Below are 17,994 nucleotides of genomic sequence, written 5' to 3' on the forward strand. Positions count from 1 at the left end.
GTTTGCAACCATAGTTTACATGTGTGTGTATATTAATGCATGGTCATTAAATATAAATAACTATCTTGGATTCCACATGATGTTGGGCTGTTACAGCCTATATCTATGGTCACAGGCACAGCCATTGGAATACAAAGATGTTTACATACACAAGTTTATTATCCCTTTACCCTCTACTCTTTACTGGCTATACTAGCCCCTTGCACAGACTTCGTGTCCTATATTATCTTATTATACTCTTATTCTCTTAGCACTAACCACACATCTGTCTATTCTCACAGTTTCCCTCAACTGACACCTCCAGTTTCCCATGGTGCATTTCGTTAACTAATCTAGCCAGAAAACATACGTATTTCTATGGCCTGAAAGTTAGCAGGCAAGTGCTTAGCACCCTATCGCTAACATCATGAAGGCGGGTCGGGTAACCCCGGTGATTAAAAGGCAAGATTTTAACTTGTAATTATAGAAGAGAGCTCTCCATAGTCTGTGAAACTGGACACGACGCCTGATTAATAATTTGGGTAAGAACATGGTGTAAATACAACCATGGAAAAATAGCGACGATAGCCATGCAGTCCTTCTGCAAGCATAGCTAACAAACAGTTACCTGCCTGTATCTTTTCCAGACAAGGCTCTCCGCGCCAAAATAATTGTCGGGTTGCACGCAGAGAGAGATTATTCCAAATGTTCCAAATGTTGTGCTGATAAATTGCCAATGTGAAAATTACATATGTTGAGAAAATCTGTCGACCAGCTTGCTTACGGATCTAGCCAGTGCCATGCGTAGCTTACTAGCCACAGCTAACTAGCCCCTGCTACCGTAACATTGTTCTGCTTCACGTATGTGCTGCGGCGTCATTGTTTTGCTAACTAATGCCAGCTAACTAGCCTGCTCATATACTAATCTTATACGGACGTAACATATTTCTGTTTTCATAAGTCCGTTGAAAGCGCTTGAGTTGTTAAGGCGTTAGATCACCATTCATCCCTTTGTAAAATATGCCTTCGTGGTTTGCCTGCCTGGATGGCAGATTATGTTAACTGGCGGCGATGCACTCTTATGCTTAACCTGTATTCTTAGCCCTGCAGAATGTCCAAGATCAGGCGGAAGGTAACAGTGGAGAATTCGAAGACCATATCTGACAGCAGTACTAGCACCACACCCTCTCGAAGGCCAAGCGTTTTTGAGAGACTCGGCCCCAGCACTGGAGGGAATGCCGCTGAGGTGAGCCACCTTGTAAACACTAAACAGATGCCCGTCAAGGAATCCACGTCCTTTCTTGTGTCTGCCCGTTAATGTGTTGATAAAGCCCAGTTAAGCCTCACTGACCACCTCCCAATTAACAACATAACAAGCCATTCTCCTGAGGCCTTATTCAAAATCTTGATTTCTTTCAGACACACTGCAGAAATTGGTTAAAGACTGGGAACTGCAGTTACGGCAATACTTGTCGCTATACACATGGAACTCAGCCACGGGGCAAAGGCTTTTCTGGAACATTTAGCAGGTAAGACCTGAATACATTGCGATCTGTCCTCTGATTTTTATACTTAAGGTGGAAGATGTGGTTGTGTCACTGAATTGTCTGGACAGATACCATTTGTTATATGGTGCTGGTTCTACCATCTAATCATTGTCTTTGTCTGTTAAAGCAGGTCAGCAGAGAGGCCCACAGGGGATCTCAGGGAGAGGATGAAGAATAAGAGACAGGATGTTGAAGCAGATCCCCAGAAAAGAGACCCAGAAGAGCCTACATCACCCACAACCAGAGTAAGCCCATTACCTGTACACCCCATGAGCTCAAACACCACCTCTCCCATCACCACTCTTTCTGCTCTAGGAGGTTAAACCACTAATGTGACTATATGATGGACAGATTACCGTACCTCAGATCATGCATATCATTTTCTGACTTCTGTGGAACAATACAAGGCTTACGGTATCAACTTGCAAACTTAAATAGCCAACATCAGTCACAATCACAACCACTGTAAGAGCAGTGGTTCAATGCGTATGATGCCTGATTTGCTTCCATTTGTTTTGATGGACATTCTAGTAGTAATGAAATGCTTTCGAAGCTAGCCATATCTTGGATGTCTAAGTGTGTGGATCAGATCCAGGCAAGGCTTAATGTACGCTTGTGTGTATGCTCTGTGGCAGAAGCAGCGTGACTCATCTCGGGGAAGGCACCGGGAGAAAGAAGACATAAAGATTACCAAGGAGAGAACTCCAGCGAGTGAGGAAGAACCAGCCGAGTGGGAGGGAACCCGTGAAGGTGAGCTGGAGGGAGCAGAGAAGGATTCTGTAGCTTTACCATCACACTTATTCCTGTCCATTTATCAGTTGTTGAGTAGTGTCTCCATTCATCAAGTGTTGAGTAGTGTCTAAAAGTTTTTTGATGCTAAGTCTGTGTATCACACCTGGTTGCTGATCTGATCATCTTGCAGACTCTGATAACGGTGACTACGACTACGAGTTGTCTTTGGAGATGAAGAGACAGAAGATTCAGCGTGAGCTGATGAAGCTGGAACAGGAGAATATGGACAAGAGAGACGAGATCATCATCAAGAAGGAGGTACTGCTTCCAACAGCACTGCAGTCTGCTACTGTTGTGCAGTGAATGATGCATTTGGTACTGATGGTGGGGTGGGGGGAGCAAGGGGCGCTTACTTGCTTTGTACACTTTCATAACCTTTACAACAGCCAAGGATGGTATTCTCTGAGTAAAGAGATTTGTGACCCAAACTACCACAGCTTAAAGGGAAAAAGTAACATTCATATTTCATGTCGTACTGTAAACTGCTTATAGACAAAGTACAATCCCTTCTCAACAGGAACCAGCGTCCAAGAATAGGAGCAGCATGTCCAAGGTAAGAGTGGAACACTGCATAGCTCTCTACCGCCCTCATGAGGGTGTTTTTTTTGTGTTTTTCTAGCATCACATCCAGTGTGTGTGTGTGTGTGTGTGTGTGTGTGTGTGTGTGTGTGTGTGTGTGTGTGTGTGTGGTGTGTGTGTGCGCCTGCCTCATGAGTCTGTTTTTGTCCTCAGGCTTCCCCTGAACGTGGAAGCTCCAAAGGGTCCCCCTCATCCCGCAAGTCTAGCGGTTCGCCCAAATACAAGGCATCAGGAAAGAGCACAGGCTCTGTGAAGAAGGAGAAGTCGTCCTCCTCCTCTGTGATCTCCTCTCCCGTGTCTGACCAGGCCCGCACGGAGGAGGCAGAGGGCCGGTGAGTGCTCGGTCTGGGCCTGGGGTCAGCATGCTGCACTACCAGATCATATTCACCACTCAGCATGTTTAATAGCTCACTTTTCACTTCTGATGGGGAACCTATTGTAGCAAACTTCTCCATGTAGACTATTAGCCCTAACCTCTCGTTCTGGACTATAAACACTGAACAGCATTAGCCCACTGAATTCGGTGTCCTTGAATAAATACATATTCATTAATGTTTTATGTATAATAATTCACACCTGTTTAGTTTGAGTAAAGAGTGAACATAGTTGTAGCATCGTACCAGTGATGGTCTTTGGCTCAGATGCTTTGGAGACCTGCATCTATGTGACGGATTACAGCATTCTACCCAGTGATTTATCAGAGGCGGTCATTAATCTTCCAGAAGTTGTCAAAGCCAGAAAATGTGCCAAGTTGGAGACTAATCTTTAGATAATGTCATTTTTCGGTTCTCTGCCCAGGTTCTCTAAAGGAAGTCACGGGAAAAAGAAAGGGCCCCGGACCCCCAGTCCCCCTCCTCCTGCTCCCGTGGAGACCCATGTGGTGGGGAAGAAGCACAAAGGCAAGCACAAGAACAAGGAGAAGTCTGAGGACCGGGCCAAGGAGGGCAAGGATAGAGGCCGTGACGCTGAGAAGCACAAGGAGAAGAAAGAGAAACGCAGGTCAGAGACGTCAATGTTTCTCACTTTTCCTCCTTTTTACACTCTTCAAGAGTTTGACATTAAATGGCTAACTAGACGTGACTACCATATCTGTCTCTCCACCAGCTTTTTTGACCTGTTCCACTCTCTGCTCCTCACGAGACAAAAGTTTCAGTTTAATGGCTGGCTAGATTAAAGTCTGTTTTGAGCCACATTCACAATCATTGTCGCCATTGGAAACTGCCTGCCAGCATGATTTCTTGTCCTGAAGTGAGGTTTTCATCACACCAAATGTCCTGATCCTCAAACAGAGCAGGACTAGTTTGACTGGTTTGTTTCTGTTGACTGATCTGAGGTCAGTTAGAGAGGGTATCAAAACAGCATGTGCCTTCCCTTCTCAGCCCTTTCAGTGGTCTGCAGATACAGTTCCATTTTGATTTGGTAAAAAGATGCATTAGTGGAAAAGTCTTGCCTGGTGTCTATTATGACTATAACAGTGCAAGGTGTGTGATCTCTGTTCAGGGACCGGTCGGAGAGCTCTAACAAGGCCAAGAGGTCGGTGACCTCAGAGGAGCGTTCCGGAAGTGTCTCCTCCCCCTCCAGAGATTTGTCACCCCTTGGACGAAGGAAGTCCTCTTCCCCCAAGCTGTCTTCCCAGAAACCCCCCGCGTCTGCGTCCCCGCACCGGTGAGCTACAGCCAAACGCCACGCACATAAACTGATACATGAGATCTCTCTGCTTCTGACCTCTCGGAGGGGCTTCATTACTTATTTGTATCTTTTTCACCTGATTGAATCATTTAACACGAAGGAGCTAGCTAAATGAGAGCCTGCAACGGTGAATATCTATGCATCCTCTTCTATTGTCTTTTCGTGTGTGTGTGTGTGTGTGTGTCTGTCGTGCAGGTCTCGTGCGTCACCCAGCCGTCAGCAGCACAGCCCCTCTCCTCCAGCCCCCCGCCACCACTCCCCCTCCTCCCACTCGGGCTCCCGCTCCTCCGCCCAGAGACACACCCCCTCCCCCCGTCGACGCGGGCGCAGCCCTCCCTCGCCCTCCTACCTGAGGAGTGAGCCTGGTCCCCCCGCCTCCTCCTCCTCTCCTCCCCCCACCTCCTCTACTCTGAGGCGCTCGCGCTCACCCCCGACCCCCCGCGGCCCCTCCCCTCCGGCCCAGCGGCGCGGCAGCCCCAGCCGACGTCACTCCGCGGGCCGAGAGAAAGGGGGACGCGCTGAGAGAGACAGGAGCCCCCCACCGCAGGAGAAACGCCAGGAACGCAGAGATGGTGGGTTACTAGAAGACTCACTTACACACACACACACACACACACACACACAGATGTGCACATAAACATAAAAAAACTTTGCATGCACTCGCTAACTATGAATTGTCATGAGACTGATAGAAATGTGTTCATCTTCCATTCTGCCAGAGAGTCGCGGTAGGCGTGAGAAGGAAGGTGCCCGTGAGGAGCGGGACTACGAGCCAGAGCAGAGCAGCCTGCGAGACACGCGGGACGATCGAGAGCCCAGGGACGGCCGCGATCGGCGCGACGGCAGGGACCGCCGGGACGCCAGCAGAGACGAGCGGCCGCACCGGCAGGACGGGAAAGACGCCCGCGCAGACACCAGGAGCGACGCGCGCTCAACACGAGACGCGCCCGAGCACAGGGAGAGGGAGCGTGAGCGGGAGAGGGAAAGGGAGCGAGATCGAGAGAGGGAGCGTCCCGAGGCGCACAGGAAGGAGGAGGCTGCCGCCCCAGAGGATCGTGGGAATTATGGGAAGGGCCACAGCCGGGAGGAGGGCAGAGGTGAAGCGAGGGCCGAGGCCAGGACGGAGGCCAGGACTGAGGCCAGGACGGACACCCGCACTGAGAGAGTGGGCCGAGGCAGGGGCCGAGGAGCTGAGCCGGCAGAGAAAGGTGTGGAACCCAACCGTGTAGCTGTAGTATAAAGAATCTGTGTGTAAAGCCAACCTTCTTACCTCCCTTAACTAGAGCTGAATGATTTGGGAAAATAATCTAATTACGATTCCCCCCACCCCCCCAAATATTGCGATTGCGATTTAAATATGCCATTTCTTTATTTTTATTCTCCTTTTTTTTTTTCAACAAACCGTAATGAAGGGTTTAAATATGACCAACACAATATTAGATACATTTAGTGTAAAATATTCTTTCCCACATTTTGCATTTTGATTTAACTGCTTATTACAGAAACAAGAACAACACATCGGTGGCTCTGCCACTGTGCATTTAAGTTATTTAAACAAAGTAATTTAAAGTTTAAATGCAAGGCATGCACTTTTTAAACACTGTGTGCAAAATGTACCATCTTTTTGTAATCACGGACGTTGCGGTTAGAAAATCGTGTTTTACCATATCGCGATTTAATTGCAATTGCAATTTATCGTTCAGCCCTAAACTTTACCTGTTAACATCAGAAAGGTGCTTTGCTTTGAAGTTTAAGAGAATCTTGTAGTGGTCATTGTTACTGACCGTGCCCCCATGCACGACTGTATTTTGTGTGCAGGTGCGTCTCGAGGTTCGCGGACATCACCAGGCGAGCGTGGTCATGACTGGGAGTCTCGGAGCGCTGTTCGTGAGCGGAGTGCGGAGAGGGGCTCAGAGCGCGGAAGCGATAGCAGAGCCACTGAACGAGGGAACGAGCGAACCACCGATCGTTATGGCAACGAGCGGCCGAGAGGAGAGCAGGCCCGAGACTCGTCCTATGACCGCAGGAGTGGCCACGGGGAGCGGGAGCGCAGGGATAACCGGGAAAGAGGTGAGGCCTCAACAAGCCTACCAACAGTACAACTAGCAAGTGAGTCAGTTTGCTTACCTCTTTAAATGCCTTCTTGTGCCTGAGTTGGCTGCTACATTTATTAATGAAAGGTCCAATCTGCATTTGGCATAGGTTAGGCCTGTGAATACTATCCAACCTTGATCTGGATTTGATTTGAATGTTAAGCAGGTTTTAATAGTGTTTCATACCTCCAAGAGTAATCATCTGAAAAGTGAATGAAAAGTCGGTCCATGTTCTGAATGTATTGTTTGTGTTTGTGTGACCCAGAGGCTAGAGCGCCCTCTCCTGGCCGACACCAAAGCCGCGGCGAGGAACCAGAGCGTGACGAGCGGAGGGATGAGCGAAGGGCGGAGAGAGGAGACGAACGCAGAGATGACCGAACCCGGGAGAGAGAAAGAGAGAGAGATCGTGATCGAGAGAGGGAGAAGGAGAAGGAGAAGGAAAAAGAGAAAGAGAAAGAGAAGGAGAAGGAGAAGGAGAAGGAGAAAGAGCGAGAAGCAGAACGCGAAAGGGAGCGGGTCAGAGAGCGAGACCGTGAGCGGGAGAGGGAGAGAGAGAGGGAAGAACGAGAGCGGGAGAGGGAGCGAGAGGAACGAGAGCGGGAGAGGGAGGAAAGGGAGCGGGAGAGAGAGCGGGAGAGGAAGGAAAGGGAACGGGAGAGGGAGCAGAGGGAGCGGGAGCGACAGCGAGAATGGGAAGAGAGGGAGAAGGGAAGAGAGGAGCGTAGGGAGAGGAGAGATGAGGTTAGAGAAGACCGCCCAGTTCGAGATGCTCACGAGGAGCGCAAGACCAGGTATTTTATTTTATTTATTTTTTTGCCAAAAACTATGATGCAACACTAATAAGCATGACGTTAAAATGTATTATTACTTGACTGCTTATGAAATCTGTTCCGTAACTTCTTCTTTCTTGTGTCGTTGTAGCAGGAAGAGGCACAGAGTGGAGAACAGCCAAAGCCCTCGCTCCTCTCCTAAACGTGCTCGAGAGGCCAGCCCTGCTGATAGCGATGGCTATAACAGCACTGAGGAGAAACGTATGTGTCTTTATGTCAGTCTACCTGAGCGAGCCTCAGAAATGATCAGAATTGAAGTCTGAGAAATTGCTAATATAATTGATACATAACTGCTTTTGTCCATAATGCTTGTGTGCAGGTGAGAAGCACCGGCTCCTGAGTCAGGTGGTCCGTCCCCAGGACCCTCCCCGCTCTCCTCCCCCCTCTCGCGCCCCTGCTGAGGAGAAGCCCTCCCGCTGGAAGGAGGAGGATCGCCGTGGCGACAAGAAGGATGTGCGTGGACGGGGTCACGAAGAGGCACGTGGAGGTGCAGCTGACCGCCGTAGCGAACAGGAGGGCGCCACAGCTGTGCCAGACACCAGGAGGGGCAAGGAGCGCGAGGCCAGCCCCCCTGCCATCGCCCCCGCACCAGAGGAGGCCAAGGAGGCCAGGAGGGACAGGGAGCCGCCCGCTGCTCACGAGGAGGGCAAGAAGAAGACCAAAGGCCAGAAGAAAGGTCTGAAGAAGAGCAGGAGGGAGGAGGAGAGAGCCGGGGGAGTCGCTGGACGCGAGGAGCGTTTAACCCTCGAACCCGTAGCTAGCGTTCCCCCCCCAGAAGCCCCACCGCCCCTCCTCTCACCCAGAAAGATGCCCAAGAAGAGAGCCCCGGACAAGAAACGCAAGCGCGGGGGGAAAGGCGGGGATTCTGAGGGGTCGGAGGAGGAGCCTGGCGCCGTGCACCACCCCCTTAGCAAGAAGAGGCGTGGCCCACGCACACCCCCACCAATCAACAAGGAGGACCTGCTTTCCCAGAGGGTTCTAGCAGCCAGCCAGCGCTCGCCTCTCCCCTTGCCTCTCAGCGATTGGTCCGACGAGGACGAGGTCCCGCCCCCAGCTCCCCCCCCTGTTCCAGAACCCAGGACCCTACTGCCCACTGAGGTACTCCCCACACGGCGTCTCGGGAGGGGCAGGACAGACCCTCCCATTGCCCCTCTCCTCCCCGATCCCCCCATGCTGTTGCCCACACCTGCCCTGCTGCCCCTGCTGCCCCAGCACCTGCTGCGGAAGCCCCTCCTGCCAAACACCCCCCTGGAGCAGCACCCACCGCCACGCAACAGCAGCATGGGACTCCTGGGCAACCCCCCAGGACGGCCGGCCCGCCCTGCCCGCCTGCGCTCGCCCTCCAATGAGCCCCATCGTGACGAGAACCCCCTGGCTCCCAGGGCGCGTCGAGGGCGCCAACCAGGGGGCAACGCTGCCCGAGACCGCGAGCGAGAGAGAGAGAGAGAGCGGGAGAGGGAGCGCGACCGGGAGAGGGTGGCAGCCATCGAGCCCGTGGGGGCTGAGCGGAAGTCCCGCATCGACCAGCTGAGGAGAGGAGAGCCTAGCCGCAGCACATCTTCAGGTGGGACCAGCACAGCATCTACACACACATACTAACATCTACACACATATATCACTCAGACCAACACAACATCTACACACAAGACCAGCCCAACATTACATCTACACACACATACCACTCAGACCAGCACAGCATCTACACACATATACCTACATCTACACACACATACCACTCAGACCAGCACAGCATCTACACACATATACCAACATCTACACACACATACCACTCAGACCAACACAACATCTACACACATATACCACTCAGACCAACACAACATCTACACACATATACCACTCAGACCAACACAACATCTACACACATATACCACTCAGACCAACACAACATCTACACACAACACCAGACCAGCTCAACACAACATCAACACACACACAAGACCAGCTCAACACAACATCTACACACACACAAGACCAGCCCAACACTACATCTACACACATATACCACTCAGACCAACACAACATCTACACACAAGACCAGACCAGCCCAACACAACATCTACACACACATACCACTCAGACCAACACAACATCTACACACACATATACCACTCAGACCAACACAACATCTACACACAAGACCAGACCAGCCCAACACAACATCTACACACACATACCACTCAGACCAACACAACATCTACACACACATATACCACTCAGACAAACACAACTTCTACACACATATACCACTCAGACCAACACAACATCTACACACACACACACCACTCAGACCAACACAACATCTACACACACGTATATACCACTCAGACCAACACAACATCTACACACACATATACCACTCAGACAAACACAACTTCTACACACATATACCACTCAGACCAACACAACATCTACACACACACACCACTCAGACCAACACAACATCTACACACACGTATTTACCACTCAGACCAACACAACATCTACACACACATATACCACTCAGACAAACACAACTTCTACACACATATACCACTCAGACCAACACTACATCTACACACATATACCACTCAGACAAACACAACATCTACACACATATACCACTCAGACCAACACAACATCTACACACATATACCACTCAGACCAACACAACTTCTACACACATATACCACTCAGACCAACACAACATCTACACACACATACCAACATCTACACACACATACCACTCAGACCAACACAACATCTACACACACGTATATACCACTCAGACTTAGTGCCTCAGTGAAGCCCATGGGGCGTCATGTAATAGACTGATATAGGTCAGTATAAAGCTTTTTTGAAACTTAATTTTGAATACTTTTCTTCTCTCCCTTCTCCAGATCGGCAGGACTCCCGAAGCCACAGCTCCCGGCGAAGCTCCCCAGAGTCGGAGCGCCAGGCGCGTTCTCGTGCGGGCTCCTACGACAGCCGGGAACGAGAGCGTGAGCGGGAACGCGAGCGGGACGTCTTTGACCGTGACCGCAAGGACCCTAGGCAGCCGCCGGGCCCCGGGATTCTTGGCCTTGGGCCAGCCGGCGCCCCCCCGCAGCAGAGAGACTGGGAGCAGGAGCCACAGAGGGACTGGGGGCCCAGAGGTGGCCCCAGAGAGCCCCTGCTGCCACACCGCGGGGCCAACCGGGAGCCCATCCGAGAGCGGGAGCGAGACCCGAGGGAGCCGCGGGAACGTGAACGCCTGCTGCCGGAAGGACTCCTGTCAGGCGCCGTGCACGAGAGGCTGGAGCGCGAGCGAGAGAGGGAGAGGGCGGAGAGGGAGCGTGAGCACCGGGAGCGAGAGCGGGAATGGGAGCGAGAGAGGGAACGAGAACGGGAGCGTGGAGAGAGGGAGAGGCTGCTCCCCTTCGACCCCATGTCCCACGGCGAGCCCAAGGCCAGGGGTGATGGCCGCCTTGAGCGTGGAGACTTTGATCCCCTGTTGCCGCGGGAGCCCGTCGCTATGGTTCCTGACAAGCCAGCAGACAGTGGGCACGTTAGCTCCATTAAACTAATTAAAAGCGAGCCTGGTCTAGATGAGAAGGGCGAAAGCCTAGATGGTAAGCACTAAACAACAATACAATAACATTCAGACTTCAAAAAATAACAGCTGTTCAGTCTTGTTTCTAGTCGAGTTGAATTACATAGCCCATGCTTATCATCTGTCAACTTTTTCTTTTTTCTTTCCAAAAGCAAAAAGTGTCTATCTGACCATGTTTTCGCACGAGGACGAAGTGAAGGGAGAAGACGCCCAGTCTATGGTCTCTGGCGGTGAAGAGTATGAACCAATCAGTGATGATGAACTGGATGAGATTCTAGCAGACAGCGCTCAGAAAAGAGAGGACCAACCGGATGACGAGAGAGTCCCAGGTACGTCCGTGACCCTTTTTAGTGGAGGTTCGATGCTCACACACACTGGAGCTACATCTAGGACTTTCCCTTGAGTGGTACACAGCATCTATTCATGTAATTTGTGTGTAAAAAAAACTAGATTGATAGGGCTTACAGGAGCACATCTCATGCATGGATTTGCACGCTTTGGGTGGTCCTCAGGTCCTCTGGATGTGATTGATGTGGACTGGTCCAGCCTGATGCCCAAACAGAAGCAGGAGCCGCGGGCTCCAGGGGCCGCGCTGCTCAGGTTCACCCCGGGGGCTGTGCTGCTCAGGGCGGGCGTCTCCCGCCGGCTGGCTGGGCCTCAGCTCCTCGCGCGCGTCAAGGAAGTCTGTAAAGGGGAGCTGGACGACCCTAAAGGTGAGCTGATGGAAGTGTGCTGGTTAGAGCAAATTGCTTTCAAAAGACTTTTCGAAGAGGATGTTTTTTGTGTCACGGTCTTATAGTTATTTATCATATTGCTCCTGATGTGTAGTCCTTTCATTGTAATGCATCTGAATCGTCCAAATAAAAATGACTGTGCAAAACTTGTTTCCCTTCAACTAAATGTGTATTACGGCATTCAGTGGTTAACCTGAAGAGTGTATGTGAGGGGTGGACTGCAGCTCTCCTCAGTGATGCTGACCGCTCCTTTCCTCCTGGTCCTTATGTAGATGCTGACAGGCTGTTTGAGCACGACCTGGGCGCTATCAACATGGCGGCTCTGAACAGGCGTGTGGAGAGGGCAGCTCTTCTGCGCAACCTGGGCTCCAGCTGCAAGGCCCTCAGCGCCCGGCGGGACATTGCCATCCGCAAGCAGCTGCTCAAGAACGACAAGGTGTGTGTGCAACAACCCCCACATTTATACCTCTCTGGTATTATAAAGCACACCCACTTTAGAATCAGCAGCATACATTTATTTTCATGGAGTTAAGAGGCTGTTGCCAGATACATTTGTAAAAGAAACATGCTAAAGGAGGTTGTTAGTGAATATGTCTGAAAAGACTTAAAGGAGACTGAATTAATACGGTTTGCTTTCTGAACCCACGGTAACGCTTGATGGACCTGATCATGTGTTAATCCAAATGCATCTCCCTCTCCAGGGCACCACCAAGCAGATGTACACCGGGGCCCCAGTAGGAGACAGCGAGCTGCTGCAGCTCAGCGTGCGGCTCTTTAAGAAGACCATGGCGGCCAACCAGGCGTCTGATCTGGAGCGTGCTCAGCCCAGGACGTCTAGTGCCCCAGCTGTCCCCACTGCTGAGGTGTGTGTCTCCTAAGAGGAGAGGGCGGCAGGGAAGGGGGCCATCAGTGAGTAGCAGCATGACCCTGGCTTACACTCATCCTCTCTGCCTACCTGTAACCCATCCACTAGCCTCTGTGCAAAACTCATACACTGAAACTGTTGTTAAGTCAGTGCTTGTGTGGAGGATTGAGACCAAGTCCACCATAGAGACTGCTGGAGTTGCAAGCCTATGGATGGATGAGATGCTAAGTGGATGGATTTGTTTAAGGCCACGGTGGGTGAACTCAATAAAACTGTGGGGATAATGGCCACAGAAGAGAATAACCGTTTTGATGGAATTGGATTTTTTTAGTAAAGTGTTTTTTTTGTTTTGTTTTTTAAAGGGGGGAAAAAAACAGTGTCTGTTCTTTATAACACATTTTATTGTTCATTCATTTCATGCATTGGTGAGTAGAACTGTGCATTAAAATGGTTAAATCTTCATTTGTACTGAGTCTTATGTTTCCTTTTTTCCATTTCGGGCTTGAATCGTTTCTGACATCCAAGGTTCCCCACTCACTGTACAACGTGTCTTCTTTTCTCAAATGTCTTTCTTGGCTGCAGCCAACACATTCTTGGCATCAGACTTATAACAGGCAAGATTAAATTCTCTAATGTTTCATGTTTGACAATGAATTGGTTCGACTCATCGGATCAAGATAAATACAATGGACCAACTTCTCACTAAAAATACAGATGTGTTGACAGTTCATCTTTGTCTCAGACTTTACAAGCTGGTTCTACATATTTACAAGGAACATTCATCATGGGGATCAGTCATACCTGATGCCTACAACACCACTGAGCCCATATTGATTTTGACAAAACATGGATTCGTAAGTGTCTGTGGGATTCATAATAAAAGACCGAATTAACTAAATTACAATTCGTTTAACATGCTAGCGTGTTCCATTCTTTGCATAGCAGGTTAAAGATATGTCTGAGTTGGTGGAGAAGGTACTAAATTCAACAGTGATACACTTGTACGAATGTCAAGTTGTCAGGGTTACAGACGCAAGAAGTGCTTGTTGATTGGTGCAGTTCCACAGCTAGCGTTGTGACGCTCCGCGTCCAGAGTTGTGATTTGTCCAAATGTTTATCCTTGTAGAAAAGCGGTTTAGCACCTGCAGATGACCCGGTGGACTGTAGGCATTTAGGTAGCTAGCATCGCTGAGAAGTTAGTTTCTATGCCAAAGAAACTGTTAGTTAACAAAGAAAACGACGTACTTTATACTGACCCACACTTTCTTCAAAACAGGTGGACAGCAAATGGACAAAAAGGTAAGAATTAAACAACCGAGTGTGTTCAGCCTAATGTTAGACGTTCGCTAGCTAATAAGATAGCTACCTCTTTCAACTGGCTACTTTAGTAGATAGTTTAGTTTATACATCAGTGTTTAGGTAATTAGACTGGTTGTCTATTTTTTTTCTAGTTTTATTTGGGGGATGCACGTTTACTTGTAGTAAAACGTCTTGCCGATTTTGTCGCGAACGGAGAAAGTTTTGGTAAGCTGATAATTCCAATGTGCTGTGAGATACTGAGATTCGGTTGCCATGGAGATATTCGTTTCCGTTGTTTTCACCATGCTTTCCCCACCTTATTTGTTGTGCAATTAAGCATTATTTCGTGTATGTAACTTATTATGCAGTTATTTAAAGTGTATGCATACACAGGGCCAAGACGTCAAGAAAAAGTCCTAATCCACAATCAGAAACAACAACCAGTTAGGACCTCAGAGATCACCACCACATGTTTAGCGTTAAATTTTTATCCAGAAGTACATCAGTCAGAAAAGAGTTTTCGACGGTTGTCTTAATTATCCAAATTTAGTAACAACAATCTAATTTCTGCATTGATGGTGATCATTTCTTTCCAGAGATTCTGAGGTCGTTAGAGTCAGAGGTAAGTCAGTAGGTGGCAGTGAAGATTCAGAGTCCTGTCCAGGATTCCAGAGGCTCAGGTACACCAGAGTGATACATATTTTTTATGCAATATTGCCTGAATGGTTTCGCTTCCTAGAACATCCTTGATGGTCTTCAGCAAAATATTGTCAGTTTGGAAAATACCATAACTAAACTAAACCATGTAAGCACAAACATCTATCCACTCTCATCCAGACTGTGATTGAGCATAGCACAGAGGCTCTGACATGCACATTTTTATTAATATTAATATGAGTAGACAAAGAGCTCACGTTAAAACGTGTGTGTACGTGTGTGTCTTAGACGGTTGAGTCAGTTCAGTCAGACACTGATGAATCAGAGCACCAGCTGAGCTCTGGATCGGATGAGGAATGGCAGGCCCAGCTATGCTCTAGGTCTGCTGAGGACCAGGACCAGGACCAGGACCAGGAGCATCAGACTTTACTGAAGGGGCTGCAGAGAGAGAGGCAGCTGCTGCACACTATATTGCAGGAGCTCAGAGCCACAGGTGAACTGACTCCACTGCTGTGTGTGGTTCATGAGAGGATAGAGCTGCACTGACTGATGCAACACGAGACCTTTACTGACTAATAGCCGTCTAGATTTAGTATAATTTGTTGTAGCAAGTATTGCTCAAATGTGGGTATCATCCAAGTGACTTGGTTAGTAACAAAATAGGAAGGCTACTGGTGTTGTTACGTTCAAAAGGAGAGCAACGATGATTCCTCTCTCTCAGAGGGAGTTCAAGTTGCAGAGGCTGAAACCGGTGGCTGTGAGCAGGAACAGGTGGACACCCTCAGACGAAAGGTGCACTTTCAGGGCAACATGCAGAGAAGCCGACGATCAACCAGCCCCACACGAGGGCTTGCTATCAACCCCATCACCTCTCAACACTCCCCTGTCAAGGTACAACCACACCCACTACACACCTTCATCCTGTTGCATTCCTTACCATAGATGAAGTATTAACATAGTTCAAGGCAGCCATGTAACATACACAGACAGCATTTCACTGCTATCTTTTCAGGGTTCTATGGTTACTTATTTTAATCTACGGAAGGAGCTTTTTGTAAATGGTTAACTTTGTAATGTTGCAAAACTTAAAATAACAATGCTTTAGAGTTAAAACTCTAGTGACTTGCTTTTTTTGCTGACCCCTTACAAGCCAATTGGACCATATTACAATGTTCTGGAAGGGTTGGCTAATAGCACTCCACACTTAAATCCGTTCAGAATCTTTTGAAAACATATACTCATGAGGATTTTATGGCCCATAGATACATTGAGGCAGACTTAAGCCACTGTCTAAACACTCTATCATTTGCTGCTGCAGACATGAGTTGTTTTGGATGAGAGACTGTGCCAGCTGAATGAATGTAAATGTCAATGGACTGTCAAATGGTGTGGTAGTCAGCCAGTTTCCTGGGCCTGCTGAGTGCTCTCTAACTGGACTTGTGCCGGTGGTGGTCAGGGAGGGACGTATGATTCGGAGCTGATGAGGGTCCTCCGGGAGCGGGACGAGATGCAGGGCGCGCTGGAGAAGTATGAACGCCACCTCTCGGAGATCCAGGCCAACGTCAAGGTGCTCACCGCTGACCGCGACAAGACCAGCATGTACCACCAGCAGGTGAACTCCCTTATGGCCGCCCTCTCCGTGTCCAGCTATTCGGTCTGGCTAAAGCACACGAAAGAGTGAGAGTCCATTAGCCAGCTAGTTTTACACATTTAAATCTTAAGTAAAAGTGCTTCTCAGCTTCTCACAGAGTAGCATATGATTCCAGGTAATGTGGATTTAATCTCAGTATGATCTGGGGACTTAATCTGCTCTGAAGGCAGCAGCTAGCTGAGAACCTGTCTTGACTGTTAAGACTGTCTCCTGTGCGGAGCATTAAATAACATTTGCCCTTGAAAGGTTGCATCTGTTTGTTTCTCACTTTGTGTGTGTGTTATTGTATGTGTGTGTATTTGTATGTGTTTGCTTGCAGGCGCAGCAGGAGATAGCAGCTCTGAGGCGTGAGGTGATGAAATGTCGTTCAGTGCGTAGCAGCTCTAAGGGTGGCGTGACGGCTCACAGCATCCTGAAGCGTGTGGAGGCCGAAAGGGATGAGGCCCAAGTCGACCTGCAGCGCATGACCACCGAGAGAGACAGCCTCAGGGAGAGACTCAAGGTACGCGTCACCAGCTCGCGTGTACATCCAGAGTACAGAGTGGAAAACATGTCTGATATATTTGTCATCGTATCACTTCCTCTTTAAATGATTAGAGCAGTGGTTCTCAACCTTTTTGACTCCATGACCCAAATTTTAAGATACCAGCGCAGTCGTGACCCAATAACTAATAATCAGCATGAATCATCAGGCCAATAATTTAACAATTGTACTATTATTATTATCATTACTACCACTACTCATGTTCACCTTTTTAGTCAGAGATGGACTTACATGTTCCACTTATAACAGGACTTATGTTCAATTTCTAAATGAGAAATCCTTACTTACATGCTCAACTTCCTAATGAGAAATGGACTGTGATGGACATGTTTAAATAGTAAATGAGATCCCTGAATGTCTTTCTGTCATAGAGGCTGCCCCATCCGTTGTCACACAAACACACGTTGATCAGGAGAACTCACTGAGCATGTGTCCATTGCAGAAAAAAATCTCTGCTGCAGTGGTAGATGTTGGCAAATCTGCACTAAATAAGATACTAACTGATTTTCAAAGTCATCATTCCGCACATAAACCAAGAGAATGGCACGGCTAGCCAAGTCTGTGGATTCATCGAGTTGTAAGGCGATATTCAAACGCGAGAGAAAAGAGACGTTCAGTGAGCTGCTTCTCAACATCATTTGACATGTCACATATCCTCATATGAACAGTGTCGTTTGACACGGGAGTTATCTTTAAGGTCGCTGCTTCTTTTTCACCTTTGAGTGCAGTGCACAAATCGATGGCAACTTCTGCAACCGTATGGGCCTTTTTGCTCTGAGCTAGCCGGTAGGAGACCAGATAGGATGCACGCAGTGCCTGCTCCTGAACACTAATGGCACGTTCAAATGTCTTTTGGGATGCCTCGAGGTTTTGGCTCATACGTTTAAAAAAAAGTGTTTATCTTTATAGTTGGCGTGCTTTGTTTCAAAATGTATCTGCAATTTCGAAGGCTTCAGGCTTTCATTAGCTAGTAATTTGTTGCATAGTACACACAACGGCTGGTGCTAACCATTCTTCACGCAACACGTAAATCCATATTTCATAAATACCAGGTCGTACGCCCGTAACAGTTCCTCTTTGGTTCTTCAGAAGAAGACATATCTGAGCTGGTACTCGTTTTACACGAAGATTTTCTGTTGACTTTAA

General features: G+C 48.7%; 2 protein-coding genes across 6 annotated transcripts in view; both read left to right on the top strand.

The window, feature by feature from the left end:
* The first annotated feature begins 371 nt into the window (after nucleotides 1–371).
* zc3h13 (zinc finger CCCH-type containing 13) lies at nucleotides 372–13,080 on the top strand. 5 transcript variants are annotated; one of them, XM_080834321.1, is made up of 21 exons: nucleotides 372–521; nucleotides 1,082–1,225; nucleotides 1,399–1,508; nucleotides 1,654–1,771; nucleotides 2,162–2,276; nucleotides 2,449–2,576; nucleotides 2,836–2,871; nucleotides 3,051–3,229; nucleotides 3,696–3,896; nucleotides 4,398–4,562; nucleotides 4,782–5,158; nucleotides 5,306–5,794; nucleotides 6,405–6,695; nucleotides 6,945–7,470; nucleotides 7,601–7,710; nucleotides 7,829–9,073; nucleotides 10,407–11,117; nucleotides 11,251–11,427; nucleotides 11,611–11,811; nucleotides 12,105–12,268; nucleotides 12,534–13,080. In XM_080834321.1, exons 2-21 carry the CDS (start codon nucleotides 1,091–1,093, stop codon nucleotides 12,708–12,710), a joined length of 5,655 nt encoding a protein of 1,884 aa, XP_080690447.1. In that variant the 5' UTR covers nucleotides 372–521; nucleotides 1,082–1,090; the 3' UTR covers nucleotides 12,711–13,080. The 5 variants fall into 5 exon arrangements, with proteins under 5 accessions (XP_080690447.1, XP_080690450.1, XP_080690449.1 ...); XM_080834324.1 differs by having other exon boundaries at nucleotides 7,604–7,710; XM_080834323.1 differs by having other exon boundaries at nucleotides 2,165–2,276.
* A 2,383-nt stretch (nucleotides 13,081–15,463) lies between these two features.
* Nucleotides 15,464–17,994, top strand: part of tsga10 (testis specific, 10) — a gene marked incomplete at both ends in the record, with an annotated part of 12,640 nt that continues 10,109 nt past the window's right edge. Inside the window, 3 exons of the mRNA XM_080835317.1 lie at nucleotides 15,464–15,544; nucleotides 16,110–16,265; nucleotides 16,624–16,806. Coding sequence (XP_080691443.1) covers nucleotides 15,464–15,544; nucleotides 16,110–16,265; nucleotides 16,624–16,806 — 420 coding nt within the window. The remainder of the gene's footprint in view (nucleotides 15,545–16,109; nucleotides 16,266–16,623; nucleotides 16,807–17,994) is intronic.

This window comes from Sprattus sprattus, assembly GCF_963457725.1.
Source record: "Sprattus sprattus genome assembly, chromosome: 3".
Classification (NCBI taxonomy): Eukaryota; Metazoa; Chordata; class Actinopteri; order Clupeiformes; family Clupeidae; genus Sprattus; species Sprattus sprattus.